This window comes from Ambystoma mexicanum, chromosome 2p, assembly GCF_040938575.1.
Source record: "Ambystoma mexicanum isolate Mex_15411 chromosome 2p, UKY_AmexF1_1, whole genome shotgun sequence".
In the NCBI taxonomy this organism is placed as follows: Eukaryota; Metazoa; Chordata; class Amphibia; order Caudata; family Ambystomatidae; genus Ambystoma; species Ambystoma mexicanum.
The window spans coordinates 1029091064-1029115311 of record NC_090923.1 but is presented as its reverse complement, the minus strand read 5'-3'; the positions used below and the strand labels follow the sequence as shown (position 1 = coordinate 1029115311).

Sequence of the window (24248 nt, the reverse complement as noted above, 5' to 3'; positions counted from 1 at the left end):
AATTTCCCCCAAGAGGAGCTCTAGGGGACGCGTTTGTGGTGGACTGGGTATTGCCGCTCCTATAAGAGTTTCTTCCAGTCCCTGTGAGTCCTAATGTAATCAGAAGGTTGAGATAGTTCAGGAAAGCCATGATCCTAATTGCCCCAGATTGGGCCAGGAGGACGTGGTACCCTGACCTTCTGGACATGTCCTTCTGCCCTCCAATACATCTTCCACAAAGAGAGGATCTTCTTTTGCAAGAAGGTGGTCGGGTTCTCCATCCAGAGGTCATGACACTCAGCCTTCACGCATGGTTTCTGAGAGGCTGGAATATAACGATTGGGACCTCCCGGAGGACGTAATGGAAATTTTGCTTTCGGACAGACGGCCAGCAACAAAATCATTGTATCGGTGTTGTTGGAACAAGTTCAGTAACTGGTGCAGGGATAAGAATGTGGATCCATTTTTATGTAATACTACTACAGTACTTTCTTTGCTCTCACACTTAGCCAATTTGGGGCTCCAAGTCGTTACTATAAAAGTATATTTGGCAGCGCTATCTATCTTTAAGCACTCCTCGGAAGAGGTGTCATATTTTAAAATGCCCTTGGTCATTCAATTCTTGAAAGGGCTGACAAATGTGTACCCTCCGACACCTTTTCAGGTGCCCATCTGGGATTTGAATTTAGTCTGAACATTTCTTGTGCGCCCCTTTCGAACCTTTGCATTCTTGCCCATTACGACTTCTCACGCCTAAAAACAATTTTGTTAGTGGCTATAACGTCAGCCCGCAGGGTGAGCGAGTTGCAGGCCCTCAAGCCTCCTCACACCATTTTCCATAGGGGCAAAGTTATTCTAAAAGTCAAACCATCCTTCTTGCCTAAAATAGTCTCTCTTTACCATCTGTCACAGAAAATCACTTTACCTTCTTTTTACCCTCCTCCACATGCTAGTAAGGAAGAGGAAAGATTGCACAGGTTGGACCCCAAAAAAGGCTCTGTTTCTATATTTCTAGACTGGCAAATTTCCGACAATGTGACAAACTATTTGTTGGGTATACTGGACACAAATTGGGCCTTGCAGTGTCTAAGCAAACTCTATCCAGATGGATAATTCTAGCAATCTCGGAGTGCTATATTGGCTGGGAAAGAGCTTCCAGAGGGGTTAAGGGCTCATTCAGCCAGGGGCATGGCAACTTCCACGGCTCTGCAGAGGGGTGGCCCGGTGCAGGATATTTGTGCGGCAGCCACCTGGTCATCAATGCACACTTTTGTGAAGCATTACTGCTTGGACTCTACATCATATCAGTCCATGATTGAAATTTGTGGGTACTCCCTCCTCCAAATTCTTACTGCTTTGGGAGCCTATCTAAGAAGAATGAATACGTGGGAGGACACAATCCATTCGAAGAACAAGTTACTTACCAACTGTACGTCCTTTCGATTGGATGTTCCTCCCATGTATTCCTCATAGAACCTCCCAACCGACCCCTCTGTACAGTTTACGCCAGTTGCACTAGAACTTCCTTAAAAGCCTGAGGACTTAAAAGCCTGATCAACTGATGCGACCGTGAATACTGTAAAAATAGAACTGGGGTAATAATAATTTCGCATTTATATAGTGCTACGAAACCTCAGGTATCTGACCGCTGCTTATACCCACGGGGTGTGGTGCTCATTATCGACCTCGGAAGGATGAAAGGCTGAGTTTGGCCCTGCCGGAATTCGAACCTGCGTTGGCAGGCTCTGCACGATGTCAAAGCGAGCGCTCTACTCGCTGTGCCACTTGACCGGCTCGTAACGGGCGCGGCTCAAGCCCTTTATACAATGGATGACGTCGACACACTCTGGTGAGCAAGAACACAGCGCCCTCTGGTGAAATTTTTTTTCCGAAGCAGCAAAGCTGGGAGACAAGATATCTAAGATGAGGAATACATGGGAGGAACATCCAATCGAAAGAACGTTACAGTTGTTAAGTAACTTGTTAGTCTGGAACGGCCATAGGCAATATTTTTGGAGGGGATAACTTTTGGGTTTTTTGGGAGCTCATTTAAAAATGCAGGGGTTGCGGGGATATTATAGAGCGATATTTTGGCGGAGATGTTAACGCATGGAACCTATGAAAGTTATTCAATGTCCGGTGTAAGAAACACAGCGTGGTTCATAGAGGAATCCAACCTCCGCGATCAGCCGCCATTTTTCATGTGCACACAATGTTTACATAAGAATAAAAAGCAGTGTCTGTTCGTTGCTTGAGGGAACAGGTGTCTGCTGGGGGGGAGGGGGTGAGTAGGGTAGGGCTTACGTATAGTACACCAAGCCGCTTGAAGGTCTTTCTCTCGAATTGTGGGAGCAGCCTACGCCTCACCCCCGCGGAACACTCTAAAACAATTTCTGCTATTCTTTCGCGAAGGGCGGGCTATTTAAAGACCCGCATGTTTGTAGATCCAGGAGGTTAAAGGAGACGTGTTCTCTAAGGATTCCAGGCAGCAGTAGCAGACTTTCCCGCAGGCACCGTGAAACACTTTCCGCTACACTTTCGCCTGTTGGAATTGCTAGCATTGTTCAAGGCCCTGAAGGCTTTTCAGAGACACCTACAGGGGAAGACAGTCCTGGTCCTCACGGGCAGCACCACAGCCATGTATTACCTGAACATGCAAGGGGGCACGCACTCTCCAGGGCTATCCAAACTGTCTCCGAACATATCGAAATGGGCTCTCGGACACAAGATGTTCCTCCTGTCACAATACGTTCCAGGAGAACTCAATCTTCTGGCAGATGTACTCAGCAGAGACTTTCCACTACCCGTAGAGTAAGAGTGGCAATTGCACAAAGACATTGTTCTCAACGTTTTTGCAGATTGGGGCCTCCCAGAGATCGACTTGTTCATAACTCTGGAGAATGCACAATGCCCCGATTACGCCTCCAGGTACCCCCAGAACCGCTCCTAGGGGAACGGTTTCTGGATAATGAAATGGTCAGGGAAATTTGTTCGCTCCCGAGGTCATAGAGTTTGGACGCCTCCAACTTCCTCAAAGATGCAGGGACATACTTAAGAAGCACGAAAGTCTAACACCAGACATTGTTACTGGTAAGATAGCTCAGTGGGTTGAGCGCTCGCTGATGCAATACTGGCAAGGCCAACTCAGCCTTTCATGCTTCCAAGGTCGATAAATGAGTACCAATTTCGGTTGGGTGATATTGTATGTAAATATGTGCTCTGTAAAGCGCTTTGGATTAAGGCGCTATATAAATAACACTTCATCATTTACAAATGGCAAAGCTTCATCTGGTGCAATTCCAAGAGCATCAATCCCATTGACTGCTCACCAACATATATTGTCTTGTACCCGACTCGCCTACTAGACTTGGGTCTAGTTTTCAATTCTCTAAAAGTCCACTTAGCTGCACTATCCACTTACACCACCTGTCAGAAAAAGGTTTTGTGGTGGAAAATTCCAGTGATCAAGGCTTTTATGGAAGGGGTTAAAAGACTTGATCCCCCCCGGCCCCTATTTCCAACCCAGCTCCCAGATTGGACCTGAATGTTGTACTTAGTAGACTAATAGGTCTTCCCTTTGAACCTATGCATAAGGCTAGCCTTAAAGCACTCACTTATAATACTGCCTTCCTGGTGGCAGTCGCTTCAATAAGGGGAGTTAGTTAACTGCAGGTCCTTCTAGTTCAAGACCCATTTGTCACGATAATCAAAGATGAGGTGCTCCTGCGCACTCACCCACGATTTGTGCCTACATTTATTTCTACGTTCCATGTGAACCAATCAATAGAACTACCCACCTTTTTCCAGAACCCCATGCAGAAAGAAGCCTCTGCACACTTGAGGAGAGAGGTGATATATTATCTGGAAAAGACTAAATCACTAAGAAAAACAAACAGTTTTTCGTTTCAGTGGCGGCTGATAGAGAAGGGGTCCCTGTCTCTAAATCAGCCATCTCAAAGTGGATCGTAAACTGCATCACACTGTGCTACACTCTTGCCAAGAGAGCTGCCCTTCAACCTTAGAGCACACGCTACTCGGGGCACTGGGGCTTCCATAGCATTAATTACAAATGTTCCTCTTGTGTCCATTTATAAAGTACCAACCTGGAGTTCTGTGCACAACTTTACGCAGCACTACTGTCTAGATACTCGCTCTAGGTCTGACTCCCAGCTGGGACAAGCAGTGCTAAGACATCTTTTCTACTGTTCCTTCATACAGCCCACCTCCATCTCTGGGTACTGCTCGCTAGTCTGTGCACAGCATGCGACTCTAAGCAGATTAACAAGCATCAGAAGACATGCATTACTTACCGTAATAGCATTTCTGATGATTGTATCTGCTTAGATTCACATGCGCCCACCCTTCCTCCCTTCTTGGAGTAGAAGGAACATAGACATCTTACACCTCTCTCTCTGTACTCTCTCAACAGTCATAAGGCTCCCTCACGGCAGGAAAAACACAATCGGAGGGACCTCGACGCGTGAGGGATTTTGGATACACTACACATCACATTACGGATAGTGATACAGGCACGCCCATGTCAATGTCGCCTGTTGGTCCTCGAAAGAAAGATGCAATAATCTGCGATTACCACTAGATGTCTGACTATATGCACAGCATGTGCATCTAAGCATATAAAATCATTAGAAATGCTGTTACGGTAAGTAATGCATGTCCTCTGTTTGAATGGTGTTCTCCCTCCACCCCCTTCTAAAAAGTAATGAGTGGTGGTACTTTTTTATTGCTAAACCGAATGAGTGTAAAAGCTTACCAATAGGGTTTAACTACCGTCAAATAACAGATTGTCATTCTTAAGGTGTATTATTGGGTTTTGCTTTCCCTGGTCAGCTTTGGGGCATTTCTAAAACGGTCTTGTTGTTACCTGTCTTTGAGTTGCTTATAGCCTCTCTAAAAAGTATGAGTTCTCACTTACCTTTGAATTGCTGAATGCCATTCGGAACCGTATAATAGTTTCCTTACTCACCTCGAAATGCATTGTCTTTTGGTAGGTAAGAATTGGTGTAGTAACCCTGTGGGAGACTACACAACACTTGTCCTCTTGCTGTTAGGTAACCCACCTTTTGGTAGAGGCCTGTACTAAACAAGTTGGTAGTGTGACTGAGTAGCCAGGCTTAACTCAAGAGGAGTAAATGTGAGCTGTAGCAATGAAATTCGCAAATAAAAGTAGCTAAGTAAGACACTCAAGGTTTTTGTTATGAATATTTAACAGTAGTTTTTAAATGAGCATTCTTTCAAAAGGACAATGTCGGTTACAGTGAAATGTACTTAAAAATACATTTCCAGAATCAACACAAAGCTAGTAGATACTCGTTGAAGATGCTTCTTACACACTTCCTACACCCTGAGGTGACTTCACTAACTAGGACAGTAATGGAAATTATATATCACTAGTACACTTTGTAGATTTTGAGGTTTTTAGAAAGGAAAGGTTAAGGGACGGAAAAAGTTTAAACAGGTTCTCGGAGCATGTGAGCACTTAAATATTCAAACCAAAGTCTAGACGAGAACCTCTTCCCATCAATAATAGTTTAAAACGGTTTTGTACGATCGGCCCAAAAAAAGGTCAGACCGCGCAAAACGACCGAAAAATGCTACCACCAAAGGTTTGAACACCAAAAGTTTGAACCTTTTGGTGCAGCTTTGCAGCTAAGTAAAAAAAAAAAAGACTGCAGGAGTGTCCCCTGCAACACCCCGCTCACTATACTGTGTGGCATAGTGAGCGGGGTGTTGCAGGGGACACCCCTGTAGCACACCCACAAAAAAAATGGAAAGAAAACAGGGGCTGCAGGGATGTCCCCTGCAACCCCCGCTCACTATACTTCATAGTATAGTGAGCGGGGGTTGCGGGGGAAACACCTGCAGACCCAGTAGTATGTAAGTGTGTTCGCATGAGAAAGGTGCAAACCTTTGGTAGTTCGCACCTTTCTCATGCGAACATTCCGGCCGTGGCAAAATCAGCTCCGGTCGGATCACTTCGAATAGTTTAAAACCAAGTTATCACCTCTGAGGGACAGTAGATATCAAAGTCAAATGAACTAGAAGAGTCTGCAGGGAGCCAGGACAGTCAGTCAATTGGAGCACAATCTATGGAGCTGAAGCACTTCTTAGATGGCAAAGTCTTGCACAAAGTTAGGGAGTTTGTTGAAGAAAAGTCCCTGTAGGGTACAAGTTGTTACACTTGTGAAGGGTAGAGCTGAAATCAACTGTAGCAAGGTAGGTACTGCAAGTCGCAGCTGAGAAGAGCAAAGCTAAAGACACTGAGGCAAGTACCCCAATTCAGAACAGTACCTTTGGTTAGAAGAGTGGTCCAGCTGACTTCTGTCTGGTTACAGCGATGCAGGTCCTGGGCCTCCGTCATGGGAACAAGAGGGAGGATGTCTGGAGGGCTCCTGCTGCAGCAATTCGGTCGGCAACAGCTGCGTGCTCTTTTCAGATCAGCGGCACTTTGCGATTTCTGCGCTCTGTAAACAGCACCACCGTGGAGTGGATCTTGGACATCGGTTGGGCTTCCTTCATGCCTCGAGTCCTGCACTCTGGTGAGGGGACTGGAGCTCTGGTCGTCCTGCTTCTGGAGGATCCTGGGGAGATTCCTGGAGCTTCTGGCCGGATTACAGACGTTGCACTAGACTATGGATTTCTCCACCCCTGGCACTCTGTTCCTGCAGCAGCAAAGAAGTACAGCCAGTTGGGGGAAGGTGGTCCAGTGGAGTTGGTCTCAGGGTTAGTTGGTCCTACTTACCCAAGGGAAGAAGACTTCCCTTCCGGAGCTTCTTGTCGATCAGAAAAAGGGGTTTCAGCACAGCAGAAGGGCTTCACCGGGCCATTCAAAGGTCCAGGAGGATGCAGCAAGCTTTGTTCACCGTTTCTTCGCCAGGTTGTTCTTCCCAGTGGTCAACGCTGTCTCCCGTATCAAAACCCACACCTTTTCATCCGGTTTCTCCCATTCATGCGCAGCCTAGCTGTCACTCAAACAGCAGTGTGGCTGTCTGTAAGGGAGAATTATCAGAAATGTGCTAATTCCCTCCACCTTAGAGACCCCCAGCAACTTTGCTGGATTTTGAGGAATGGATTTTTGTTAACCTGGAGAGAGTAAGACACTTTTTCCCTTTCTCTCATGCATTTTAATGTGATTTTGGACTGTTTCTTTTGGTTGTGGAGTCTGACAACCTCCATAGGCATCATCTTTTACATTGTGGCACGTCACACAGCACCTTCAGTGCAGTGGCACCGGGATGTCTTTCAGATTTACCAAAGGTTTCAATACCTTCTCTTGGATAAACTACTGTTTCCAAGAGCAGTAAAGTGAAATTGACTTTACTTACATTTGTAACTTTCTAGACCCAGCACACTATCTTACAATAGGGTGCTGGAGGGGTTACCTAGTATCCCCTTTGTCTAGCTTCTCATGTAACATTTTTTGTTACCCTTTTCCCACTGAATGGCTGGTGGCAGTGGTTTCGTTTTAACTACCGTGGTGTGCAATTACCGCGGGCTGCGTTTGCAGCTGCAGTAAAGCACACAAGGGTGCCATTTTTGTTAAAATGGCCCCCGGTCTTTTTTTCGCCATTTCTTTGTGGAAAGGTCCTTCTTGAGATTTACTCTGCGCGCCAAACCAGGTTTGGTCCACTTGTTGAGTGAAGCCTGCCACTGGCTTCAGGGTGCCTGGGGTAGGCAGGAAGTGAGGGAGGTGCCCAGAACTCCCTGTGCTTAGTCTCCTAGGAGACCCAAATGCACTCTGTGATGATTGGCCAGCTGACTGTCCGGCAATGACAGCCACCCTGCTGGGTGACCGACAGCTGGGCTGGAATGAATGGGAGAGAATGGAATAAAAGGTGAGGCTTTTTGCTTGGAAGGCAGTCGACCACTGGATGAAGGCAACTCGTGGACCGTTGGTTTGCCCGGTGAAGCCCTGCTACTGTGCTGAAACTCCAAATTCGTATCGACAGAGAAGCCCCTGCAAGGACGACTTCTACCTTTTTGAGTTGCTGGGACCAATCAACTCCAAAGTAAGCCACCTGGACATCCATCTCAGAGCTGGTTGAATTTCCACAGAATTGCTGCTGGAAACCGTATAGCCAGGGAGAGGAACACCAGATTGTGTGCCTTGCTTTTAATGTTATGTTATGTTATGTTATTTTGCATTTATATAGCGCCTTATATACCATTGGTATGGTCTGAAGGCGCTGGTGGGTTGAACGCCCTTGGGAACCGAAGTTCGGGTCAGTAGAGAGTCCAAAAAGTGCATGTGCGCACCAGGTATGTGTGCAGCTGGTGTGGAATTCAAGTGGTAGCTGCTTCTTAGCGGTAGATGTGGTGGTTGAGAGATCAGGAGTATGAGTTCGCTCTGGCCGGCTTTATCCAGAACAAGTGTGGCTGCGTTAGGCCTGAGAAGAACGCCTGGCTGGGGGGTGTGAAACCAGCAATGTTTACTTAGAGTGATGTGGAGTGAGCGGGAGATGTAGATATGAGAACAGTTATACCGAATGATGTCATAGTATCTCTGTGTTCTAGTTGAGTGGTGGTGTAAGGGAGAGAGTAAGCGTGGGGTGTGGTTTGATGTATGTTTTAAGATGGCCAAAAGCTCCAGGAAGATGCTCTGGACTCTGAGGAAGCAGGGCTGACCGAGCCTGAGCCCCCTCAACAGAGTGCGGGACCCAGAAGCAAGGAAAGTCCATCTTGACAGCCAGGAACCACGGTGTTGCTCTTTGGGGTAGATGCGAGGAGCTGAAACACTGAAAAGCCACTGATCTGAAGCTTGCGAGTAGTGATCGTCCCATTGCAAAGCAGGAGTCCCCAGAAGTCCTCCCTCTTGTCCCCACGACTGAGGCCCAGGGACCGAGATCTGCAGAGCTGCACAGGAACAGAAGTCACCTGCTGCATGTTTTCTTCAATAAAAAGGTACTGTAAAGTCTGAGAGAACTTACCTCTCACTGTAGAGTTGCTTGCATCTTCTACTACTCAGGTCTAATCAGCTAGTGGCCCTGCACTTGATTCTTCTTTTCTTCAAAGACTTCTAAAACACTGTGCAAAGACTTTCTACTTATCTACAAAGAAGTGCTTCAGCTCATATAGACTTTTGCCTATTGACTTGGGCTTAGCCTTTTTTATTGAATGACTCTTATTGGGGGGGGGGAGATCTGAAAGTATTAGCCTGCTAAAGAATATTTGTGGTCTCTTGTATGTTCTGAGTAATCTTTTCCTTTGAATCATTACTATATGATTCTAAATGCAACAGTGATATATTAATGTCCCCAGCACCCTAGCAATTGAAGTCACCTGTGGGTGTAGGGAGTGTCTGTGGGCCAAGCCAAAAGAGTATCTACTGATTTGGAGAGAGAGGGTATAGTTCATGAAGTGTATTTGAGTGTTACTGTTATATTGCTCCCTTCTGAAGAAGGCTTATTCTAACTGACTGATAAATACATTAATCATTTTTTATTCAAGAAACCTTGAGTCTATAAGTTTATTTGAATACTTGTAATTGTAAATCTCTGTAACTCCACTACAGCTCACATTGACCCCTCTTGAGATAAGCCTGGCTGCTCAACATGTGTTAGGAAGAATTTTCATAAAGGTGCAATTCCTCTACCTTAGAGACTCCCAGCTCTTTTGCTGACATTTTGGACTTTGAACTTTCGATTCTGTTGTTTTTCTGTGTTCATGTTCTTTGATTGAGTTTTAGATAACTCCATTGCCAAGGCTTAAATACCTTCTCTGGGATGAACTACTGTTCCCCAGAGAATGTAAAGTTAAATGGACTGTACTAGTCTTTTTAAATTCATAGACCCAGCACACACTATCTTCCTATAGAGTGCTGGAGTGGTTACTTAGTATCCCCTGTGTCTAAACCCTCTTGTAGCCATCAAAAGCTACCCTTTCCCATTGAAATGGCTGGTGGCAGTCGTTTTATAACTAACTACCATGATTTCTCCCGACAACGAACACCGGTAGCTAAAATATGGCACCTTTTTTCAGGGGAGCTAAACTGTCCCTACAACTCAGTTTGTTACTGTAGTGTATTGGTGTTTAATATTGAGTTGATTTCTACTAGTGAATGTTTTCTAAATGATTGTGTAAATAAATGTTTTGGTATTTCTTTTACCAAGAAACCTTGAGTGTAATTGTCTACTTGAACCACTGTGATTGTGATACTTCTGTGTAACTTCCTTTACTGCTCACATTCCAGCTTGCAATAAGCCTGGCTGCTCAACACGCTACCAAAACTGTGTAGTACAAGTTTATACCAAAGGTTGGGCTTTACTATACCTGTAGTGTTCCCAGACGGTAAGGCATACAAACGTTGCCTAACACTGTCCTAAAAAGACAGCCACCCAATCAGGACAGGTCACATTCAGGCATTCCTAAAGGCAAAGGACAGGCTGCTTTCGGGCACCTCCCTCACTTCCTGCCCTTCCAGACACACTGGAGCCAGAGGCGGGTTTCAGTACTGAAGCCTGCCAAAGGCAAAACTAACAGAGGTTAAATCTGGTTGGGCGTGCAGAGTAAAACCCAAGAAAGACCTTACAAACAGAAAATGCTGAAAAATACCGGGCCATTTTGACAAAATGGTGACCCATGAGTGCTTAACTGCTTCTGAGGATTCAGCCTGCGGTAAAAAAGCACACTGGTAGGAAAATGAAACCACTGCCACCAGCCATTTAAAGTAGTGGGGTAACCTACCATTTTTTACATGAGTAGGTAGGATAAGGGGGTACTAAGTAACCTCCAGGCACTCCACATAAGATGGTGTGTGCGAGACCTACAAAGAGAAAAGTCAAGTAAAGTTAATTTCTTACTTTTCTCTGGAACTGGAGTTCACCCAAGAGAAGGTATTTAAACCTTATGAGAAATGTAAAGGATTTCTCTGACACTGTACTGAAGGTGCTGTGTCGCTATGCAAAACGTAGATGCCTATGGAGTTGGTGAGGCTCCAAAAAAAAGGAAACACATAATCCAAATCAGGTCAAAACACGTAAGAGTGAAAAAAAGGGCTCACACTCCAAGGCTAAAGCCCCTGGTGGTCTCTAAGTTGGGAGGAATTAAGCACTAAAATGAAAATTCTCCTCCAAATCTTTCTCAAACTATAATGGTGGTTTCTTTCCCTGAATTACATTAGCGAATTCTAAAATAGTTATTGAATGTTCATACTTAACATTGAGTAGCCTAAGGCCCCTCCAGAAAGCCAGAAACTATAAGTTGCTTTACTAACTCTAAATTGAGTTCCTGTTAGGGAGAATTCTCTCTTTAGGCTGAATTTCCTAACCTAGTGAGCCCCCCAGCAGCTTTGCTGGATTTCTGGAGTTTGTTTTTTTCTCCTGCCAAGAGTGAGACTCTCTTCCTCCCACTCTTGGACATGATTTATGGTGTTCCTTTGACTGTTGGTGTTTTATGGGCTATGGGGTCCTTTACTCCATAGGGTCTCATGTGTTTTTACTATGGGTGTTACACAGCACCCACCGTGCAGTAACACAGGGGTGTCATAGTGACACCCCACCATAGACTCCATACCCTGGGACTGACTGTCTCCCAGGGCATGTAAAGTCACCATTGGCTTTACTAGTCCCAAATTATGAACAGAAACCAGTACAAACCATCATATTGTGGACGTACTGGTCGGGGCAATTCAATTGCCCCGGGGTCTGTTAGTCGAGGGGGCATGTCTCCGTCCCCCCTGATCAAGTTTTGGCTGGTGGCAGTGGATACTACTTTATATATTCGACCGCGAATATATCCCTATGGGATTTTCCCATTGTTCGAGGCTACCAACTTTATTTAATTCTCATAGCCTCGAACATACCGCCGGGTTATTTATTTAATATTCGCCGGTTGGTGTTTTTTGCCAGGACTCGATTCTAAAATGGCGTTTGTGTTCTCTTCTGTGACTCCGACCCAAGTCGAGCCCTTTGTTCCACTTTTTGGCGGGCTTCTCCACAGAAGCCTCCAAAAGTGGTGCCACTCTGTCTGGGTACCACAGGGGGTGTGGGAGGGGGTTTAGGCACCCTGGACTGAGTTACCTTGGTAACTCAAGTCGCACTCTTGTGTGATTGGCCCAAGTGGTGAGCCGGCCGGCTCACCATTTAGCATGTTTGATTGACAGCTAGGCTGAGTGAATGGGGGTGTGCTGCATAAAAGCAGGGCTTTGGGGACTGGAACTTCAGAAGTCGCCACAGGACCTGAGAATCCGACGAGGGAGAAGCTGAGCCGACCTACCACGACGACACCACCGGTGGAGCCCTGCGGAACTGACTCACCACTTCCCGACGACAGAGAAGATCTCCCGGCTGGAGAGGCTTCTTCCCCTGACTGGTGGGCACAACCAGTTTACCTTCTTCTCTTCGCATCCCAGGCCGTCTTGTGGTCGAATTGCCCGTGCCAAGCACCCCGGCAACCGGATAGCCACTTACCACTGGACAGCGAATAAAAGGACCGCTCCTTTTACCGGAGAACTCCGCGGCTGGTTTCTTCCCTGGCAGTGCAACGGACTCCCGTCTTCCTCCCCGACGAGATCCTCTCTTCCCCCAGACGAAGCACCGACTTGCATCCGCTGCCAGGAACTGCCCCGCTGGAGTATTCTCACCACTTTAAGGTACCGTGTCCGCCAGGCCTCGCTTTCTAAAGATTGCTACAAGGTAATAACCCCTTAACCTTCTGGACTGGGCTGGCCGCCTTGAACTTCTAACTGGTCCCTTTCTTTTTGGTCCAACTCGTTTTGAACCTTTGCAAGACTCTTGTGCACTTCAACCGTGTGACCTTGGCCACATTTCGTTCTTATCCTCTTAAAGTGGATCCGGCCTACTGAACTCTAACTTCACGGTTGTACTTGCCTTCCTCTCTTGTTTTGATCTTATGAAAGTGTTGGGATCTGTTTCATATTATACTCTGCTTTTCTCTCCCTTTTTAACGAATTATTAGAGTGCCATCTGCGTTAAGCGTTCACCGCTGTCTGAAAATCAGTGGGGCTTTACTTAAGACTTGTCTAATATTCTTCCAAGGGAGTGTATATCTTTTAGTGACCGTGTTTTTGAATTGCTTACTATTAGTGCCTGTGTGTTTTTCTAGATATGGTTTTAAATAAATAATTATATCTCTTTTACACCAAGCTCTGGTCAGTGTTTACTTGTTCTATTGTGTTCTCTTGACCTATTGTGAATACACAGTATACTGCCTAACTCTTCTTGAGGGAAGTCTGACTGCTCAGCCACAGCTACTAAGTGAATCTGTGTGGTACAGACTGCTACCAAGTGGTTTTACTGCCAAACACCTGTAGTCTTAAATCTTTTGCAGTGGTCCCAGAGGGAACTGCACAGGTTTCTGCCTAACAGTTCCACAAACTAAAACATGTTGCTAGGTTTATACTTGTGACAGGGTTTGTTTATTGCGTGATTGTGTAAATGAGTAACACTGTATGACCTGACAAATAGGGTCTACTACCCTTGAATTACTTACTGTAATCTAAAAGTAACTAACTTGGTGTTATTCCCCAAGAACAACAGAATGCTATTGTGAATGTATAACTATTAGGTTTGACTCACCTTAACTTGCTTATTGCTTCTCTAAATAGTTATACTTGAGTTCGTAAACCATCAGTGTTGTTGGTTTTTATATATGCATTTAGAACTGATGTGAATAGTACTAACTTTCCCAAGATTTCTCTTGACCTACTTGTATTTAAAATGAACCATTATTTTTTACAATACTTGGTGTATCAGTGTTTCTTTGAACCATATGTATGCTACAATGTTTACTGTACTACTGCCCTCTCTCCCTCCTAAAATGAGTCCTGCTGCAATGTCCATGCTACCCCCGTCTCCGGGTACAGACTAGAGTTGGGGATTCTGTATTGCCTAAATTGTATGGTTTTATGAAGCTCTTAGTTGGACTTTAGAAAAACTCAGTCCCCTCCACCCGTTCCCCTCCCCTTCGTCTGGCCCCACAAAAACCCCCTCTCCCTCCCCACCAACAAAGAATAGACTTGTGTGTCCCTTGTAAAGTATGGTTCCTTGCTGAATGTAAAGTGCAGAGGTGAACATGATGGTGTTTGAGGCAGTCGGGTTACTTGTAAAATTAGTGTTTCATTTGTAACTTGTCGCTTAATGGGACAGCCTAGATCTCTCGGCATTTCTAGGATGGATTTTAAATTAAGATTTGATGAGCAAAGGATGATACTAGCTCATGGGTGTCGGGCATCACCCAGTAGGCAGGAGCTACCACTGGTACACAAACCTTCTCTTGATACGCACACTTTAACTTTTTTCCCATTATGTATGATCTATTATGTTTAAATGTACCCTAGATGTGTTCTAATTCTTCTTCTTTGACATTCTTAAACACCGAAAGTTAATGTCACACTATGCATGTTTGTGAAGCACCAGTTGGCCTGGGCAACTGTTACGGTGAAGTTTCATTTTGGTGTTTAATTCCTCCCACCTTGGAGACCCCCAGCTCTTTTGCTGAACTTTGGGACTTCGTACTTTCAATCCTATGTGTTTTCTGTGTTTGTTTTTGGAGTCTGACAAACTCCAAAGGCATAATCCTTTTACATTTTGCCACACAGCACCCTCCGTGCAGTGTCACAGAGAAATCCTTTGGATTTCTGTTAAGGTTTACATACCTTCTCTTGGATAACTACTGTTTCCAAGAGCATTGAAGTGAAATTGACTTTACTTGCAATTTGAAACTTTCTAGACCCAGCACACACCATCTTAAAATAGGGTGCAGGGTGGGTTACTTAGTACCCCTTTTGTCTAGTTTCTCGTGTAACATTGTTACCCTTTCTAAAATTAATGGCTGGTGGTAGTGGTTTATTTTTTCTTACAATTGTGTGTGTTTACTGCAGGCTGAATCCTCAGCTGCAGTATTGCACCCATGGGTGCCCGTTTTGTCAAAATGGCCCTGCTTTTTTTTTTTCCCGCCATTTCTTGTTGGAAAGGTCCATCTTGAGATTTACCCTGTGCGCCAAACCAGGTTTGGTCCTCTGGGTCTAGCGTGTCTGGCAGGGCAGGATGCAAGGGAGGTGGCTGAAACTCCCTGTGCTTGGTCTCCTTGCTTACAGGAATGCACCCAAAGGTGATTGGCCGGCTGGCTACCTTAGAGGCATGGCTGCGAATTAATGGCAACGACTTGCATGAAAGCCGAGGTCTTTTGCAAGGAAAGCAGTCTCGACCACTGGACAAAGGAACTGAAGAAAGAAACTGGAAGAGAAGCTTGCTGCAACTTCTGGACCGTTGGTTTGCCCGTTGAAGCCCTGCTGCAGTGCTGAAGCTCCTATTTCAACATAGACTAGAGAAGCATAGAACGGACGACTTCTCCCCTCGGGTTGGTGGGACCAATCAACCCCAAGACAAACTGGACTGAAAACCCTCTTGCTGGCTGTACTTCCATTGCTGCTTCAGGAACCGAGTGCCAGGGGACAGGAACACCAGAATCCAGAGCATCGTTTTTAAGCCAGACCCGAGCTCCAGGATGAACCTCTGGACTCCCTCAAAGCAGGGCTGACCAGGCCTGAGCTACCTCATTGGAGTACTGGACCCCAGAAGCAAGGAAAGTCCACAAGGTGTCCAAGAACCGTGGTGGTGCTATTTGCCAGTAGCTGAACCCACGAATTGCAGCTGATCTGAATTGCGCCCATTGCTGCCGCTGACCTTCAAAACGTAGTGCAGGAGTCCCCAGACATCCTCCTTCTTGTCCCCACTACGGAGGCCCAGGAACAAAAGGATCTGCAGAAAATACAACAGGAACAGAAGCCAGCTTGAACCATTTCTTCAGTCCTAAGGTACTGTGAACTCACAGTTGAGACTTGCATTGGATGCCCTTTGCAGAGTTGCTTGCAGTTTTGCCCTTCACAAGCCTCCCAGCTTGTGGCCCAACAGTGATTTCTTTTTACAACAAAACTCTCTTTAACATTGTGCAAGACTTTTTACCTACCTTCAAGAAATGCCTCGGCTCTCCTAGACTTTGCTCAATTGACATTGGCTGTCCTGGATCCCTGAAGCCTCTTCTTACCCTTGGACTTTGTGTTTAACTATCCCTCCAAAACGTCATACAGATCTTACTTGTATAGCTGGGAAAGCGTTAATCTACATTGCATTGGGGGGGGGTTAAAAAGTGCTTTTTTTGTTTGAGAAATTTGTTAACCATTGTTTCCTGCGGGTGTAGGAACATCTGTGTGCCATCCCGAAAGGGTATTCACCTACTTTAATGAACTGAAGGAGTGTATTTTGACGTGTATTTTTGTTGTAATTGCTCCCTTCTAAAGAAGGCTTATTTTAAATTAATTATTTAATTAAGTAACCCTGAGTGTAAGTGTTATTTGAATACGTCACTGTGAAACTCTTTTGCAACCCTACAGCTCACGTTGACCACTCTTGAGATAAGCCTGGCTGCTCAGTCACACTACCAACTTGTGTAGTACAGGCCTATACCAAAGGTTGGGGTTACCTATTTCCAAGAGGACAAGGTGTGTGTGGTCTCCCACAGGGTTACTACATACAATCTTGCCTAACGGCAACCAAACGTAGCTCCTGGTAACTGTTGGTTGATCTAACTAGGCTCTCTTAGGTTAGAAGCAGTAGCTAAATGGCTCCCAGCCATTATGAGCCATGCATTTCTAAAATGTAGACATCCATCAAAGTTGATGGTGGGTTCACACTTTGCTTTTTATTAGCACATATTGCGTAGGGTTTCAGAAAGATGGTGAACTGGATGGTAATAGTACACTTTTTCCCATTGAGCCACTCTCATAGCGTTTCTATGTGCAACAGGTGTTAAAGTACGTAACTTTGTGAAACTAATAAGAGGGTGCTGTTGTGTTTATGTTCAAATCTGCCGACCTGGCATTTAAGCGTTGCATATTGATGAACCCTGTAGTTAAAGTGTCCAACATCTACCCAACAGAAAAACAGAAAACGCAGAAATCGCAAGAGGAAGAAGAAGGTGACTGGCAAGAACACTGTCAAAACAGAACTATCTTCAAGGAAAGATTCTAGTCGTGACAGTGAAGTTACAGACACTGTTTTTGAAATTGAATATGTGACAGAGGAGCCTGAAATCTATGACCCGAACTTCATTTTCTTCAAGCGTATCTTCGATGCCTTCAAGGTGAGTTTAGTGCTCTGTGAAGGAGATTCTGAGAGCTTGTTTGTGGGCATACCAAAGGGAACACTGTTTGTTCAGCAGCACAGTTACCAATTTCTGGTTATGATTCTACATGTTTCAATTGCAAACTGTGGTAGTTCACAATCAGACTGACAAGATGGCATTGTCTGACTTTCCTTTATTATCACTTGCAAACCTACGCTGTCCTTAGTCCAACTCTCTTGGTCCTCTTCTATACAGGTGCTATAACAAGGGTGCTTGTTTCAAAACTCTGGCCTTGTGGACAGCGTTTAGGAGGCCATCCTAGTTCTAGTGAAAAGGGGAAACTCTGGGAGTTAAGCCAAACCAATCAAGGTAGCATGGAGTGTGGTCTAGGCTTAGTCTCAGTATAGTTGAGTGTGTCCACAATGAAGCAATCAAGGATTACACTTAGACAGTATAACAATAGTTTCTCCAGCATGGGGTCTGGCATGGATTCACATGCTCAAGAATGTTCCCTGTCGTCAGGCTGGGAATCCTCGGTAAAAGAAAAAAGTCTCAGTTCTGTTTCTAAACTGTCTTTCTCCTATAAACCAATCAATGAGCTCTGGGTAATATTGCCCCAGGTGAATGGCTGCCCTCTACCTAAGCCACTCCTCTGGCAGCCATCTTCAAATTGTTAACGCACGTTCAAGTGTTGGGAGTCCTCATGCTTCGCTCTTCGAGCTTTTGCTGTGTTTTTTGCTTTTTTGAGAGTTAAGCTCAATTTTTGTTTAGTTTGTTTAGTTTATTAATTTGATAATGTGCACCAAGCCCTGGGGCAGCTGGGCGCAACAGTACAAGAATTCTCAAATCTTAATTACAGTGCATGACACAGGCTAGTGCATACATGAGGATACAGTGTGTAGTACAGTAAATTAAATATAGATATTTGCTATTCGTGGAGCATGGAAAGGTATCGCTGATCAGATACAGAAACAAGGGTCAGACTTAACATTGCGTAAATTAGCGATTGCCTACGGCAACGGCTAAGGACAAGCAGTTCCGGTGTGTAAATTGCAGTAGTACTGTTGGGTGCGGTGGTTGTCAGGGTGTAGTGGCAATGGGGGAGCGGTGGTTATGGGTCATCGGAGCGAAGCCATTTGAGAGCATTGATTCTAAGTTTGGCATAGGGTAGGGGATGTCTGAGGTCTATTGAGAGTGTGTTCCATACTTGCACGGCTTTGACTGGGAAGCTAGTTCCTCCAGCCGTGGTCAGTTTAAATCTAGGGATTTCGAGCAGGAATGTGTTGGCAGATCTCAAAGGTCGGGTCGTGGATTTCCTGGACATTTTTTCCGATAAATAAGGAGGTGCTAGATTGTTTAGGCATTTGGAAGTAATAGATATGGTTTTAAGGAGGATTCTGTCCTTTATTTTTAGCCAATGGGCCTCTTTCCGGAATTTTGAGATGTGCTCTCTATATGGGGATGTTCAACGCTGCTCTTAGGGCGTTGTTTTGCAGTCTTTGGAGTTTGTCAGCGACGTACTTGTTGGCTCCTGAGTAGATGGCGTTTCAGTAGTCTAGTCTAGACATAAGAGCATTAGCCAAGGTGATACAGCTAGCACTGGAGAGGAATGGTCTCGCAGCTTGGATTAGTTTACAAGTGTAAGCTGTTGTGGAGGAGAGAGTTAACTTGCTTTTTCAGGGTGAGGGAAGAGTCCAGATAGAATCCTAGAGTTTTTACCTCGGGCATAGCCTTAAAGGAATGGTTTGGTCAAAAATGTTTATTGCCCCTACGGGTTGGCCATGTGTTTTTAAGCCTAAGTCGCTCGATTTTAGAAAAATTTCCTATAGACCTTACCCGAGTTTTCGTCTATTAAACGCACGCGAAAACAGGCATCAGGGAGCTGCCATTTTGTGATAATACTATCATTTCCCCCATCGCCCTGGCTGACCTGCTTTTGCAGCACTAAATCATATCCCCCGCCCCTGAGCCTGACATTATCAAAACATTCATATTCCCCCGCCTCTCTCTGTGACTTTTCTGTGCTGCGTAGGCAAACGTGCCCAGTCGTCTTCTACGCGACTTCACACAGAACCCGGAAACCAACACAGATCAACTCACAACACAGCGCGCCCCAATTCGGAATATGAAACTGTACTTTCAAATCAAACAGCAACACGGTACATTTGGTAAAGTACATTTATTTGACATTAAATGTTTATAGAATAGTCAGCAATTGCCATATGAACCCCGAATGCCATTTATTTTCTTTTATCTCTATCCGCAAATCCGTAAAAGTTTATCGTGAGTCACCCGCTGTTCCTTTATGGTACACAGGGTGTTGGTTTTCGTTAAAAGAAGCACTTTGGTTGCTCGTTGAACCGCAAACCTGTTCCATCAAGTAGGCACTAGGCCAGCATAAAGGTTGATATGTTGCTTCTAGCCGCTAGTACCCCGTAAGGGCATATGGGCCCTTGGCGATCGTCCCATAAAATCATCAAAATTGTGCAGTTGTTTACATTAAGCTGCAGCTGGCGGTTGAAAAAAACCATCTGCCGGTGTCTGAAACTGGTGGCAGTAGTAATAGGGTAGGATATACCTGTTTTGAAAACATAAAATTTATAATTCGTCTTGCCAGCCGATGTTTATTAGTATTATTCATTTTATTTATTACGGCCAAGCTGAAACTATTTGCTTTCAAGGATAGTGCAATGGAGTATGTTCGGCTCTAAAATCAATGCGAAAAGTAACAAAATAAATCGAGGTTAGTAAACTATGAGAAACTACTTTTTGTCTACATGCGTGTGGAATGTGGACCTGCATGCCCATGTGCCCGCTACAAGGACGATCCCACAAACGTTTTCCAAGCTCTTCATTCATTCATTCATTTATTCATGCATCCATTCATTAATTCTTCATTCCGGTATAAAAGCATCGAACGAGTTACTTACATCATATTTGCAATTTCCATTGTGTTTCTGCGTAATGCAGTCCGTAAATCCCACTGTGCTCTTGACTTCGATTTTTCGTATACTGAACTAACATGAAACTCGGTCTAGTTTCAGAATTTTCTGCCTTCTCGTCTTACGTTATTGCACCCCCCCCCCCCCCTTCAAATTCTTTCGGCATGGTCCCTGTCTCTCAAGGTCAAAAAACAATAGAACCTTATACTGCCACTGCGAGTTGTGGGCCTCTTCAGGGCGCGAGCTGAAAATCAAAGCCACTGACCTTCACTAGAAATGAGCATACATTTTTTTTGCAACATCCCATAGTAAAGCCATCTGTGAGAACTTGAAGTTTCGAATCCATCTATGTACTGCGCCTCAATGTGCAAATTCGAACTGGCTTCTCTCCCATCTGCAACGGCTCGCTTGGCGCGTTCTAAGGCCCCCAATTTTGTACTCGTCTGCAAGCTTTGAAGCCCCAAAGAACCATAACTATTGAGACTTTTAATTTTTTGGGGAAGGTCAAGGAAAGTATAAAGTACCCGAGGAGTTGAGTTGAAAGTGAGATTTATTGTTTGTTTTATTATTTGCAATACGCAAGCCTCCCCTTGGTTAACAGTGTGCAGCATTTACATGAGATTGCGAAAATTAGTTACATCAACAAAAATATATACATACACATATAGACAAGGTCAGCAATATGAGGTGAATAGAGAGAGAATTCAAAGATGACGCCCATGTTCGCCACCCAGGATGGTGAAGGTAGGGGTTAGGGTTAGCATACTTTGTATGCACACTGTACAATAACATTTATTTAAAAAACGACAATCGTATTACAATTATTTAAACCGGGATTTGTACTGGACAACCAGCTGTCCTTTGGGTGGACATGGCACAGTGGCAATGGAACAGTGCTCTGCACAGAAACGTTCAAAATTCCATATCTGTGCTTCTCTAATACAGCAACAATAAGGCTTTTGACAAAGTCGAACTACATTTCCTCATAGACTGGTTTGATCACCCATTGCTTACTACTTTTTGAAAAGGCCTTAGTGTAGCGAGGCATCCTTACATTACCCGTAGTCCTAGATTGTTCACGGCCGAGATTCTCGTTATGGGCCAAGACGGCAAGTAGAGTCCTATGTCTCATGCCCTGTATGCTGAAATGCAAGCGCTTTGGCCTGTACTTTAGGCACATATTGTGGAACACCTCCAAACCTCCTGTGTGACAGAATTCTGTCAGTCCCCTCAAATCCCTTGATAGTTTTATCGAAAACAATCTTCTCAATGGCTTTGTGTGTCGGTGAAGATGGATTCAACCACTTCTTCTTCCGTGCCTCCACTGGGGACAAAGGGCCATGTTCACATTGGTGGAAATGTAGGTTTTCTGACCAGCGGTGCACGTTGGTACAGCGGTGCACGTTGGTACAGCGGTGCACGTTGGTACAGCGGTGCACGTTGGTACAGCGGTGCACGTTGGTACAGCGGTGCACGTTGGTACAGCGGTGCACGTTGGTACAGCGGTGCACGTTGGTACAGCGGTGCACGTTGGTACAGCGGTGCATCAGTGACCGCCATTTTTCAAGTAGTATTTCCACTGACCCTTCACAAGCTTTGGAGCTCCACCAAAGATGTTTGCTGATAGACTGGGACCACTCTGAAATACTTTCCAAACCATTTTTTTTTCCCCTGCAGCCGAGATTTTCTTATTGATTGATTTTAGCAAGATGCCATACGTCAAATTGATTAATATGTGGGAACTGCTCTCTCATTGTCTTGGCAATTGAAACCTATCTGTCTGTGGCTATGAGGTTGATGTGTATTCCCCTTGATTGTAGATATTCCACTGATTTTATAAATCCTAGTTTCTCCATGGCCACTGAGGATGTACATTGTGTTACCTGCACGACCACCGAACTCACAATTTTCCTACTATCCAGGTCCTGAAAGTGGTAGGTGCAGTACTTGGCAGAAAATCCAGGGCTGTCGCACTGTCCATCGCCGGCTAGTCTGAATCGTTTGCCTTCGAATGTACTTGCTAGAGACAATTGTTAAATTTACCAAGCATCACTAATGGCCGGAAACAGATAATCATGTTGGTATTTGTAGTACTGCGTTTTTGAAATGAAATGGAGTCCCACAAACTGAAAGAAAGACTATAACTTTCTAAAACTGGGGCCACTAAAAAGTGATGTAGCTGCACACAGTAGATTGCCTGCTGGCAGTTTCCCCAGCTTTGGTTGTGCAAACCATGAGAACGTATGATGTAATCTACAGGCGGCATGTATTGTGACGTTACTGCCTTGTTTTTGACGAGTCACATGCTTCCCACATACTTTCCCTCTGACGGAATGCCCACATTTCAGCATACTTATAATATCCATCAAACTGTCGAATACTGTGTATTTGCCCTCTTTCATTAGACTGTCATCCTGCATCAAAGTTGTTTCGGCCTGTGACGTTGAGGACATATCACCACATTTGAAAGAAATATCGCTGCTATCAAGTTCTGATGCGTCAGTGAATGCTGCTGCTGGTGCATTCTGTCATTTCAACATCTGCTACATCAACATTGATGAGAGAACACAACAATGTCGACAGCTTTTTTGGTGGCATTTTTTTGGCGGGTGTAGATTGTGTGAATTGATCTGCGACTACTTCAGAGCTATCTTCAATACATCCAGTATCATGTTGTTGCGGTGGTGTGGTCATACTGTAGCAATGGTCCAATACAACTTTGCTGGATTCTCCGGACACATTTAATTTCATGGTCTGGCCATTGGACATGAGCATCCCGAGTCTCAACACGCCGCGTCTGAATTAATAGTTCCTTCATAGCATCCATAGTGTAAATGGTCTGGCAAGCAACATCTCTCATTCGCTTCACTGTCTGTGTATGTATAGTTCGTAGACCCACGGGTAACTTGAGGACAGATTGGAAAAGGGATGTTCAGTTTAAACACAAGATAAAGTATAGTACAATTGACTGGAACAAAACATAAAATAGTCCCTAGCACAAAACAAATTCTAAAGTTATGAACTGTTTGTAACTAACCTTAGTTTTGTTTCTTTTCTTTGCAACTTTTTTGACTCGACCTTCAACATCTGCACGCTGTTGCGCCGATTCGTATCCGCATGTCTCCCCTTCCTCTTGCGCTGCAAAGACTATATTTTCTGTATCCGCATAGACAGCACGGAATGAGGCACCATCGACTCCCTGAAACATAGTATTTTCATTACTGTGTATCAAAATATTGTTAGCATAAAACACACGTGAGGACGAACACACATGTACATCTCAATAGCCAAACACGATTTAAACCTTGTGTGGAACAATCAAACGACAAGTATTCGAGCTCTGATGACCTAGTTCGATGGAGCTGTCAGTATCCATACCTCTGGCTCTGCATGGACTGCCACGAATGATTGTATTGAAGAGGAGGCATCAGCAACTCCCTGAAACAAAGTACTTGCGTTAGTATGGTTTTCAATATTGTAAACATCACACACTTGGGGTCGACGGCACAGGTACATATAAAGAGATAACCACAAATGTTGCATTGTCTAAAAGAATCAAGGAATATTTAAATATGATCAGATTTAATCGACTTATTTCTCCAATTTCTTTACATCTGCATCATCTAAATGGGATCTTGTGATTGTAGTGGAAGCTCCATTGTCTCCCTGAAACACAGTACTTGTGTTAATAGGGAATAAAGTATAGCACATGGAATCACGTTATATGATCACGCTCGATGGAGCTGTCAGTATTCATACCTCGTGCTGCTGAAGAATATCTATGGATGTTGTAAATGTGGTGCACACTTCTGAAAGCTGTTGCGCCGATTCGTATCCGCATGGTCCAGCTTCCCCTGGAATTACTTGAATGTCAGACTCCGCATCAAGTGCGTGGGTTGATGCTTCAACAACTGCCTGAAACATAGTATTTGCATTAGTAAGGACTACAATATTGAAAACACAACACACACTTGGGGTCGACCGCACAGGTACATATCAATGGCTAACCACGAATGAAACATGGTGTAGAACAATCAAACAACAAGTGTTCCAGTCCTGATGATCACGGTCGATGGAGCTTTTTGTATCCATACCTCGTGCTGCTGAAGAACATCTAGGGCTGTTGTCAATGTGGTGGACGCTTCAGCATCTCCCTGAAAGACAGTACTTACATTAGTATGGATAACACTAATTATAACTGAAAACAAACACCAGGGGACGACAACT

General features: G+C 44.7%; 1 protein-coding gene across 1 annotated transcript in view; it reads left to right on the top strand.

Moving 5' to 3' along the window:
* The window catches only part of SF3B2 (splicing factor 3b subunit 2), a 633281-nt gene that overhangs the window by 294439 nt on the left and 314594 nt on the right, over positions 1-24248 (top strand). The window contains exon 9 of the mRNA XM_069644893.1: positions 16894-17097. Coding sequence (XP_069500994.1) covers positions 16894-17097 — 204 coding nt within the window. The remainder of the gene's footprint in view (positions 1-16893; positions 17098-24248) is intronic.